The sequence below is a fragment of the Nicotiana tomentosiformis genome, chromosome 5, assembly GCF_000390325.3.
Source record: "Nicotiana tomentosiformis chromosome 5, ASM39032v3, whole genome shotgun sequence".
In the NCBI taxonomy this organism is placed as follows: Eukaryota; Viridiplantae; Streptophyta; class Magnoliopsida; order Solanales; family Solanaceae; genus Nicotiana; species Nicotiana tomentosiformis.
In genome coordinates this window covers 135482267-135494864 of record NC_090816.1, presented here as the reverse complement: position 1 = coordinate 135494864, position 12598 = coordinate 135482267, and the positions used below count along the sequence as shown (strand labels likewise).

Here is a 12598-nt window from a genome sequence, read left to right as displayed (position 1 = left end):
CCTAATCTTATCTCTGACGAGCAATCGGGTTTTGTTAAGGGAAGAAGCATAATTGAGAATGTGTTACTAACTCAGGAGATCATTACTGATATTAGACTGAGAATTAAAGCAGGACCAAATGTGGTCATTGAATTAGACATGACGAAAGCCTATGATCGATTATCTTGGTTATTTTTGACAAAGGTCTTGAGGAAAATAGGTTTTGATGAAACGTTCATAGCTCTGAGTTTTGTTATAATCTCTAATAATCGGTACTCCGTATTGCTAAATGGACAACCATATGGTTTTTTTAAATCGACAAGGGGAGTAAAGCAAGGAGATCCGCTATCGCCTACTTTATTCATCTTAGCGGCAGAAGCAATGTCGAGAGGGTTGAATGCATTACATCATAATCTATACTTTTGTGGATTTGAAATGCCCAAATGGAGCCCAAAAATAAATCACCTTGCATACGCAGATGATACCATAATATTATCCTCCTCATGTGCGATATCTTTACAATTGATTATGGATGTATTGGCTGCCTATGAAGCTGCATCAGGACAAGTTATTAATAAAGAGAAATTGACTGTATACTTGCACCACTCCACTCCTGCTGAAGTGGTAAAACAAAGTTCAGAGGATCACAGGCATAACACGACAAGATTTCCCTTTCACATATCTTGGCTGCCCAGTTTTTTACATGAGGAGGAAAATAGATTATTATGAAGGGTTCATCACCAAGACAATGAACAAAATGCAATCTTCGAAAGGAAAGTTGTTATCCATTGGTGGTAGGGCTACATTGATATCACATGTTCTACAAACCATGCCAATCCATCTCTTATCGGCAGTTAATCCACCGGCTAGTGTCATCAATAAATTGCATAAGATGTTTGCGCAAGTGTTTTGGAGTAATACAGTCGGAAGTAGAAGCAGGCACTAGGCATCATGGGACACCTTGTGTCTTCCATGTGAAGAATGTGGAGTGGGATTTAGATCTCTTCATGATACGGCCAAAGCTCTTTTCTGCAAATTATGGTGGAAGTTCAGAACGATGCCTAGTTTGTGGAGCTCATTCATGAGCCAAAAATACTGCAAAAAGCTTAACCCTGTAATTGTTCCTTGGAGAGAAGGATCTCATGTATGGAGGAGGATGCTAGAATGTCGAGACACTTCTGAACACCAAATAGGATGACACACAAAAATGGGATCATCCCTCTTTTGGTATGAAAATTGGACTGGGCTTGGAGCTTTGTATTTTCTTATAAATCCAGATTTTGCAATAGATGGGTCTATTAATAATGTGTGTGAGGTAGTAGTAGAGGACTCATGGGATGTTGATAAGCTATTACAAATTCTACCAGAAGAATATGTTGTTCACATTGTGGAAAAAATAAAGCCATCAACTACGCAAGATGCATTGGATAAACCTTTTTGGAGGTTGGAAAGTAGAGGTAACTTCACTGTTAGTTCTGCCTGGAACTACTTGAGGAGAAGGCAAGATCAAAGGAATGCTTTCAATAAGATGTGGGTAAAGGGAATGCCTTTTAAGATCTCTTTCTTTTTATGGAAGGTCTGGAAAGGTAAACTACCACTAGATGACTCCATACGAAGGCTAGGCTACCCCTCCAGATATGCAGTTCACAAAGGTGCTTTGGGAATTCCCAGCCTTGGGGTGGATCAAAGTAAATACAGATGGGGCATCGAGGGGTAATCCAGGAAGAAGTTCCATTGGATTTGTATTGAGGAATGAAGAAGGAAATGTAGTATATGCTAGAGGAAAGGAAATACCTGAAACTACTAATAATGAGGCAGAAGCTTGGGCTATACTGGAGGGGTTGTCTTATTGTGTTAATCAACAGTACATACAAATCCTGATACAAACGGATTCAATGCTACTGAAGAATGTGTTAGATGAAGTGTGGATAGCTCCTTGGAATGTGACTGAAATTGTGGAGGAAATAAATAAGTTAAGGCATAGATGCACTGTTACATTCACCCACATACTGAGGGAAGGTAATCGTCTAGTAGATTATTTAGCTAATTATGCATTGGATTTTGGAAATATTGAAGCTGCTGGATTCACAGATCTGGACACGCATGGTAAGAAGATCGTAAACAATGAAAAAATGCAATGCCCATACCTGAGAGTGAAGCCAAAAAGAAACTAGAAATATGATAAAGAAAGTGTATGAAAAGAAAAGAAAAATAGCAGAGTACTCTGTTAGCAATAAGGAGGAGTTCATATTTCAATGGGTCATAAACAAGTATAGGAGGCTGTGCAGAACTACTGGAAACGCCCAGTTTCTATCGACGACTACTTTTTGGACTATTATAATGGACAGTGCACTTGTGGAGTACACTGATTTTCAGTGGTTATGCAACAACTACTGGAAGAAAGTATTTTTTGGTGTAAACAGCGGACAACAAATATGGAACACAATAGATACTATACAGCATGAGGAAGAAATGAATTGGGCTAGCAGAGGAATGGCAGTGAAGGCCATTGATTTGATTACCACGAATGAGTGCAGCAACATTACACTTTTGTGTTTCTTAATACGCACAAACAGGAAATCGAAGATCAAGAAGAAGATTAAGACAACCAGCTTCAGCGTGTTGAAACTACAAATGCTGCTGAGGAAACAATATTGCAACAGAAGAAAAGGGCCCAAAACTACAAGAGATGCCCAGTTCTTCCATGCACGATGTAGGATCTTTTTAACTGCAACATGTAGGATCTTTTTAACTAAAAGTGCTTCTTTTTTTTTTTTGTCAAATGTGCTTTTATTTTTCTAAAGTTAAAGTGTTTGGCCACACTTTTAGAATGAAAAACGTATTTTTGAGTAGAAGCATGAGGAATTTTTGAGAAACAGAAAAATGTAGCTTCTTCCCAAAAGTGCTCTTTTGAAATCACTTTTGAGAAAAATACACCTAAAATTAAAATACTTTTTAAAAGCTTGACCAAATAATAGTTGCTGCTCAAAATAGTCTTTTAAATTAATTAGGCAGACATAAAGTGCTTCTCATCAAAAGCATTTTATAAGCACTTTTTAAAATAAGCTTATTTTAAAAGCTTAGTTGAATATGCTATAATTTTGGATTAAAATTAATAATCGTGCATACACATGTGCCAGTTATTAAAAAAAAAAAAACAAGACCTCCAAAAAAAAGCAAATAGAAAGACTTCCCAGGTATGGTCTCCAAGCCTCAACTTTGTACAGTATTAATTGTTGAGAATTGGATTTATATTTCGGTACCACACATGAATAATTTTTAAAAATTGGAAATTTATAGGGGATAATATATTTTCTATCCAACATTTTAATTGAATCTTGTTACTGATAATTTTTCATGTTACATCATTAGACTTTAAAATAATATGTTGTATAGAAGAGTTGATTATTAGCTAGCTCTTTAATACCAAAGTAAAAATAATAACGATAAGTCGGGCAAATTTTTTCTCTTCTTGTGTTTTATGTATCCAAATATTATTTTTTCAAGTACTCTGCTCCACCACTCAGCCTACGCTTAACATCTCTAGTCTCTACCTCAGGTTTCTAGCTTCTCCTCTCTAATATGACTTAAGGAAATAATCCAAACTATTAACATCCTTAATGCAAGTAAAAATACTCACAAAAATTAAAATTTTGGATATTTTCTGATGACTTTGTCTTCAGCATGTGTCTTGCTTATATCGTAGAGGTCTAATCCAGCTTATGTTAAGTAGAATGGTTTTGTTTTTGAATTTAAATCATTATAGAAAAATTAACCTTTAATCCATTTATAAAATGTATATAATTAGTATACAATTTATATACGAGCTAGAAAAAATAAATAGTAAAATCTAGTGGCTCTTATGTAAAGATGTTATATTTTAAAATACATCGCATAAATTGTATATGCAAGGTACTGTTTAATAAAAGTGTTTAGGGTTTTACTAAATTTAAAAATCAAACTCGGAGGAATGCTTCATTAGTTATAACTAACCATTCAATTAAACAATTAGAATTTGAGATGGATGTGCGGGCACACCAGGTTAGATAGGGTCAGAAATGAGGTTATTCGCGACAAGGTGGGTGTGGCCCCTATTGAGAACAAAACGCGGGAAGCGCGGCTTATGTGGTTTGGTCATGTGAGGAGGAGGAGCACAGACGCACCGGTGAGGAGGTGTGAGAGGTTGACATTAGAGGGCCTACGGAGAGGTGAAAGTAGGCCAAAGAAGAGGTGGGGAGAGGTGATTAAGCAAGACATGGCACAGCTTCACCTGACCGAGGACATGACCCTTGATAGAAAGATATGGAGGCCGAGGATTAGGGTAGTAGAATAAGTAGTCTAGAGTGTTCATAACAATAGTATTGGCACGCAGTCTAACTTTTTGTTGGTAGTAGGTTTTTATGACTAACCGTTGTTTTCTTTCATTGTTAATCACATTACTGTTTTGTTGTTTTTATTCTGCTTTTATATGGCTTTTTGGTACAATCCCTTCTTGTCTATATTTTCATTAATATGTTGCTTATGCTTTCCTGAGCCGAGGGTCTATTGGAAACAACTTCTTTATCCTCACAAAGTAGGGGTAAAGTCTGCGTACACACTATCTTCCCCAAACCTCACAGTCAGGGGCAGATCTACTCATTGAATTTGGGTGCTCGAGCACCCATTAATCTCGGCTCCGAGTATATATAATTTTATAGAAAATATGAGGAAACGAATATAAAAGAGCAGAAAGCACCCAATAGACAAAACGTTTAATGGGTGCTTTGGTTAAGGGAGGGTGCTGGAAGTTTACAAAAATTAAGTGGGTGAGGATTCCAATCCTTCCCCCAACAAGCCTTTTTTAAAACAGACAAATTATTCCCTTTTTTTCTCCTCATATTATCAAGCTACTTTCTCTTTTTTCATTCTTTCCAGTTTTTACCCGCCGCTATTTTTACCCAATACTATTTTTTAGAATTTCTTTTTGCTGACTTTGTTTTATCTCTTCTTATTTTCAAAATATAATTCACTATAAAGAAAGAAAAAAGACTCCAAATTTTGGCCCTTCTGAAGATGAGCAATTCCTCCCGAAGGGACAAAACCATCAATCTCTTTTCTTGTCAGCAACGTTATCCATCACAATTTTACGACGTCCATAATATTAATACTATGAGTTTTCTCGTTAACTCTTTTCATCACCGTGTTCAAATTAGTTATGCATTTATGCAATATGATTGCTAATAAATTTACGTTAAAAAAAGCTAAGCACCCACGAACTTAAATTTCTAGATCCGCCATTGCCCACAGTATGGGTATTACTGGGTATGTTGTTGTTGTTGTTGTTGTGTGTGTGTGTGTGTGTGTATATATATATATATATATATATATATATATATATAGTAATGACCCAAAAGGTCATCTTTAAATTTAATAATTAATTCTGTGTTCTAAGACCGCGAAAAGTACTATTTATCATTCCTCGACTTGGTGCGCGGTCCGTATAATTTTTCGAAAAACTTTTATGTGAAAAATTGATTAAAATGTAAAATATAGCCTTAAAACTCAATTAATTTAACCTTGGTCAACATTTTTAGCAAACGGATCCGGATCAATATTTTGACAGTTCTGATAGGTCCGTCTCGTGATTTGGGACTTGGGCGTATGCCCGAAATTTAATTTGGAGGTCCCTAGCTCAAGTTATGGCCATTTTACGGAAATTAGAAATTTAAAGGCTAAAGATTTTCAAAGTTTGACCACGGATTTGCCTTTTTGATATCGGGGCCGAAATCCGATTCTGAAAATTGGAATAGCTTCATTATGTCATTTATGACTTGTGCGCCAAATTTGAAGTCATTCCGGATTCATTTAACATGTTTCGGCACAAGATTTGTAAATTTAAAAGTTTGAAACTCAAAAGTTCGAATCGAGGTGTGAATTGTAATTTTAGCGATGTTTGATGTGATTTGAGGTTTCTACTAAATTCGTATGATGTTTTTAGAACTTGTTGGTATATTTGGTTGAGGTCCCGAATTTCGGACACGAATTTGACTAGATTGACGATTTCGGACACGAATTCACGAGGCAAAGGTTTATTGGATTCTTGAACTTGGTTGCAAAACGAGGTAAGTGTCGTGGTTAACCTTGACTTGAGGGAATTGAACCTCTGAATTATTTGCTATGTGTATTTCATGTGCAACGAAGTATAGGCAAGGTGACGAGTGCCTATACTTTGTCAATTTAATTGTTTGCTTAATTATTTAAACATCTTAAATTATTTTAAGACACGAATTAATTATTATAATAATTATTTCTCTCCTATTCCTTGTCAAATATTAATTCTTGAATTCCTGTAATAATTGTCACATGCTTATTTGATTTATATGTCATAATTGCTACTTGTCATTGTTTGTTTCATAAATGAATTATAATTATTGTATGCCTTGATGCTTAATAGTTTCTCATTGAATGCGGTATTTATTGGAGTATTTTTATTATATTTAAGAGTTGTTAAATATATTGGGGGATCGGGTTGCACGACGCAACAAAATTGTTTAAAGTTTATATTGAGGGATCGGTTTGCATGCGGCAACAGATTTATTTAAAGTTTATATTGCTGGAGCGGGTTGCACGCCGCAACGGAAATTTATTGAGGAATTATATTGTTGGGGCGGGTTGCACGCCGCAACAGAATTAATTGAAATGAATATATTGGAGGATCGGGTTGCACGCCGCAACAGAGTTGAATGTAAATATATTGTGGTATCGGGTTGCACGCCGCAACGGAAATCATGATTGAAATAATAATTGCTTACGACTGCCGAGTGTTGGCTTCAATTGTTGAAAAGAGATACCTATTTTATTTCTATTATTGTTATTATTATTATTATTGCGTACATGTTAATGTAAGTGACCTGCCTTAGCCTCGTCACTATTTTGTCGAGGTTAGGCTCGGCACTTATCAGTACATGGGGTCGGTTGTACTGATACTACACTCTGCAACATTAAGTCTTGCATTCTTATTTAATTTATTTATCATTTTGGGATCAAATCGATTCGTTTGTCTATCCACGTATAAATTCAACTGTATCATTTTTACGGGCAAACAAAGAGGACAAAAACTAAAGTGATAATATAAATTAATTAAAGCAATAAAAGTTTATCCAAATACACATGAAGAAATATTATTCCTATTGTTGAACTAATAAGACTTCAATTAGGTATGCTTTGGTTAAGTGCTAGCTCAATGATTTGCACAACCATATGTCATTGTTATGTAGCCAAAGAAGAGGGTACAACACTGAACAAGTGAGGAAAAAGGTGGAACGGTCAACTTGTTTATCTGTCACATGTAGGTTATGGTTCGAGTGAAATTAGTCATTGACACTTATATCAGGATATGCTGTCTATATCACACTCTTTTAGGGTGCGACACTTCCCACACTCCTTTTTTTTACTACTTCATTTGTTAATCTAGAGTCTTTATTCAAGAGTATTATTTTAAAATGATATCAATCATCAAAGGAGTTGTTTGGTATAGAGCAGGGATATTCAGTATGGGATAGCTAATATCAAGATTTGATATAAAATTTATTTTGGTATTAGCTAATACCCACAACCTTATAAGTTATAAATACCACTTCTCAAACTAATTAACAATGTCTAAAAAGTAACAAAAAGTCTATCCAAACAAAACAAAGTAATTAAAAAAACAAGAAACAATATTAGAGACCAAGAGCAAAAGGAAAACCAGTGGAGCTCAACCAACTATTTCCAGTAATAAACTTGTTAGGAGTATAATCTTGAGCCTCAGTTGTACTAGTAATAACTTTAAAACCTTTCCATTTCACTCTCCGCGATCGAACATTGCATGATCACAGTCCTAGAATATTCCTTCCACGGCCGTCCTAAATACGTAGGAAAATTTTTCTGAGCTGATTTTACCATCGACAATTTTTGCTCAAGCTCATTCACCTTTTAAACATATAGATTAATGACAACCACTGTTTGATTAGTGTGTTATTACCACGGGGAAGGGATGGAGCATATTATGGTGATCTTTAAAAAAATTTATAGAGCTTTAGTCTTCACCAATTATAATATACAAACTGATTAGAGATCTGCACATTTAGTGCAGAAGTGTAGTATGAGTACGTAAATCAACGAGTACCTAGTAAGTATCTAGCCTAACCCCAGAGAAGTAGTGACGAGGGGTCGACATCGACACTTACTAAAGGTCCAATAAAGCAATATGATAAATCGTAAGCATATATGAAGCACAACAAAAATAATGGGGTAAAACTATAAGTTACATAATCTTACATAAATTTCTTTTAATGATCTAATTTTTCTCAGTCTTGTATTCTATCTCAACATACCAGATATATCAAGTGCCAGTATCGAACGGATAAAGAATACCATATAAAATGTCAGGCATCGGTGGGAGGATAAACTCGTGAATATTCGGACGGCTAGCGATATAACGCACGATTATGCAGAGGTCGTACGACCAGATCCCGAATAATGTGTACACTACCGAAGGTCAAGCGACACGAACCATAGATGCATCTATTATACTGCCAAAGCGTTCGGCCCGCTCCACAAGAAAGGAAGAAACTTATCGAATTACGAGTCACATGCTTACAACATAGATATAGGTGCATAATAATAAATATACCCTTTTACGTTTATTAAATATCTTGGCAACAACTCAAGGTGATAATGCTCGGCCTAATATATTTATATGTTTCTAAATCAATTTCAGTTATAATTTTAATTAATTAAGCTAGTAAAATGAGTCCAAACAATTCAAATATTACATGATAAAGTCCTAAGTCTACCCGAACATAAACATGCTTTAGATACGTACGGACTTTCGTCACCTTGTGTGCATGTAGCACCCACAACTAGTAGCACATAATAATTTTATCACCTAGGGGATAGTTTACTCCTCACATGGTTAGACATGAGACTTACCTCGCTCCGAAATTTCATAATCGGCTCCCGCGCCTCTCCAACACCTCAAACCAAAGCTCATCGATCCGAAATTAATCAAACAATGTGCAAACTAATAAAAATACACTCTAATACTCATAATTAATCAATTCATAACAATTTTCAACTTCGTACGAAAAGTCAACAAAGTCAACCCTCGGGCTCATGTGCCCGGATTCTGAAAATTTTCGAAGATAAACTTTACACATAACATAACAAACTCAAATATATAATTTATTCTAAATTTCATGTCCAATTTTGTGCTCAAAATCCAAAAATATGATTTCTAAGTTTTTCTTCAAAAATCCCACAATTTTCACTAATTCTATGTTCCAAATTTGTATATAATCCATGTATTTAACTCGAAACAAGTGGGAATAACTTACCTCACAATAAATGGTGAGAATCTCCTCTTCAAGAGCTCCAAAAACTGTCCAACCAAGTTAAAATGTAAGAGGAATGGACTAAACCCCGAAATAAAGTCTTAATAACACTCTCCGATGTCGCATTTGCGAAACAGGGGTCGCATTTGCGACCTTTGCAATTGCAGACAAGTGTTCGCAATTGCGAACAAAGGAAAAAATCTACGGGCTTCGCAATTTGCTAGTAAATGTTCGCAATTGCTAAGGAAATTTCGCAATTGCGATGCCTGAGCACCAACAACACCAGCAATTTTTTCTGACACGGAAATGGGCATAACTCTCTCATACGGCATCGGAATTTGATGATTCTTGTTGCTATGACTCCGTAATTACGATACAGATCTAATGGTTCAATCCAATCACAAATAAATGGTCGTTTGCTCAATATAGTATCCTTTATACCCAAGAAAATGATATTGAAACATCAAATAAGAGCGTGACACAACCCAAACACATCTGAAACACACTCGAGGCCCTCGGGACCCCGTCCAATTACACAAATCAGTCCTAAAATATAACATGAACCTGCTTGAGGCCTCAAATCACACCAAACAACACCAAAACGACGAATCAACGATCGAAACCTTTCTTTAAATTTTCAAACATTCAAACTTCGACAAACGCGTCCGATTCATACTTAAACATTCCGGGATGATGTCAAACTTTACGCACAAGTCACAAATCATGATACGAACAATTTCAAAACTCGGAATCTCAAACGGATATCGATAACACTAAAGTCCACTTCAAATCAAACTTAAGAAATTCTAAAACATTCAAAATGCCAGCTTTCCATATTAAGCGTCGAAATGCCCCCGAATCACTCGATACTCAACCCGAACATACGCCAAAGTTCGAAATCATCATACAAACCTATTGAAACCTTCAAATCCCTATTCCGAGGTCGTTTACTCGAAAGCCAAACCCTTATCAACTCTTCCAACTTAAAGCTTCCGAATTTAGAATTTTCTTTCCAAATCAACTACGAATTTTTCGAAATTCAATTCCGGCCGCACGTACAAGTCATAATACCTGAAGTAAAACTACTCAAGCCCTCAAACCGTCGAACGACGTGCTAGAGCTCAAAACGACCGATCGGGTCGTTACAATTATATTAAAGGGACTTATATAGTCATCGAATAACTTTTATGTTCTGTATTTTTCTTTATTATCTTATCCAATATTTAGTATAATTGCATTGTTAATAGAAATTTTTATTAGTATATTACTTTGTTTAATAGTTTTGTCCACTGTTTATTTTGTAATATAATAGAAGATATATATTTTATTACTCTTAATTTTTTTTATATTTTATTCTATTATTCTCAATAATATTGTCTGAATTTTAATGAATAAATAAACTTTTTATTTCTAAAGAAACGAAAATTATTATAAAAAAATAAAGAAATTAACTAACCTAAATCTACCATCACCCATGTTTGAGTAGTTAATTTTAGGTAGTTAATTTCTTTGTGTCTTTTTTTTTTAATTTTTTTTAAAATAATTTTTGAATCTCCAAATATATTGAAGGTTTGTCTTAAAATTTGACGCTTGCTAAATTTTTGTTATTTTACTTAGAATCATCACATTGATTTGCTTCTCTTATTCAATGTAGATGGATTATATTATCTAATATTTAGTATAATTGCATTGTTAATAAAAAATAATTATTAGCATATTACTTTTTTTAATATTTTTGTCTGCTGCTTTCAGTTTGTAATATAATAGAAGATATATATTTTATTGCTCTTGAATTTTTTATTTTTTATTTTTTATTTTATTCTATTATTCTTAATAATATTATCTGAATTATAATCAATAAATATATTTTTTATTTTAAAAAAGAAAAACGAAAATTATTAAAAAAGAAACGAAGAAATTAACTAACCTAAAACAACCCTCACCTATGTTTGAGTAGTTAATTTTAGGTAGTAAATTTCTTTGTGTCTTTTTTTTCTCATTTTTTTATAAATATTTTTTTAATCTCTAAATTTGTTGGAGCTTTGTCCTAAAATTTGACACTTGTTAATTTTTTGTTGTTACACTTGGCATCATCACATTGATTTGTTTCTCCTATTCTATATAGATAGAACAAATATTGTCTGAATTTTATTGAATAAAATCTCTATTAAATTAAAGGGACTTAAATAGTCATCGAATAACTTTTTCTTATGTATTTTGCTTTATTATATTATTCAATATTTAGTATAATTATATTATTAATATAAATTATTAGCATATCATTTGTTTAAACTTTGTCTACTACTTTCTTTTTGTAATATAATAAAAAATATATATTTTATTACTCTTGAAATATTTTTTTAAAAACTTTTATTATATTGTTCTCAATAAATTGTCTAGATTTTAATGAATAAATACACTTTTTATTTCAAAAAAGAAAAACGAAAATGATTAAAAAATGAAACAAAGAAAGCAACTAACCAAAACCAACCTCCACCCATGTTTGAGTAGTTAATTTTAGGTAGTTAATTTCTTTGTTAATTTTCAATAATTAATTATTAATTAATTATGCCATGTGATTTTTTTTAGACTACCACTTCGATTAGTGTGATACATTTTTTTTGATTTTTAATAATATATAGATTATATTAGCATATATACATATAATAATAAAATTTACATAACCATATTAATTATGAGGCCAATTTTAGAAGGTCCAATTAAGTCCAAACCAAATATGTTTTTTTTAAAATTTGCATCTGGTGTTCGGTAGCTGCTTAGAGGCGCAACTTATTCTGACTCATATGAAAAAGTCTCACTTTAGGGGTAAAACACTCCCTATCAAAGGTGACTTTATACTAAGGGGTCGAACTAACGACTTAACGGGAAAGGAAGATTTTTATCTTTTTTAGACTTGTACTAGGGATGAAATACTCCTACTATATAAAGGGGAGGTTTTTTCTTTTGATAGACACATTGTAACATGCAAACCAAGGCAATACAAATTCATTTTTCTGCTTTCTAGCTATTGCCAAGTTTTTACTTTACTGTTTGTTCTTCGTTCACAATTGACTTCGAACCAAGGGTCTAATCGAGGGCAAAACTACTGCTCATCAACCTAAGTTCGAGATGGGCCGTAACATTATAATTGGTTTGACTATTCATTTTGTCTTTAATCCGTTTATCTAATAATCTTAATTATTTGTGTTGAATCAATCCACATATCCTTAAAATCGCGTATAAATTTAATTGTTATCCGTTTTAAG

The 12598-nt window shown here is 33.6% G+C and overlaps 1 protein-coding gene across 1 annotated transcript; it reads left to right on the top strand.

The window, feature by feature from the left end:
• The first annotated feature begins 1186 nt into the window (after positions 1-1186).
• Positions 1187-2153, top strand: LOC138893204 (uncharacterized). The gene is made up of 2 exons (XM_070176980.1): positions 1187-1565; positions 1651-2153. The coding sequence occupies exons 1-2, from the start codon at positions 1187-1189 to the stop codon at positions 2151-2153; spliced, it is 882 nt and encodes a 293-aa protein (XP_070033081.1).
• The last annotated feature ends 10445 nt before the right edge of the window (positions 2154-12598 follow it).

Excerpts from the sequence above, each read along its gene's own strand:
- LOC138893204 (XM_070176980.1), top strand. The coding sequence starts at position 1,187 with ATGGGATCATCCCTCTTTTGGTATGAAAATTGGACTGGGCTTGGAGCT. Across the intron at positions 1,566-1,650 it reads TTTATGGAAGGTCTGGAAAG|CCTTGGGGTGGATCAAAGTA; the intron begins GTAAACTACCAC and ends GGGAATTCCCAG.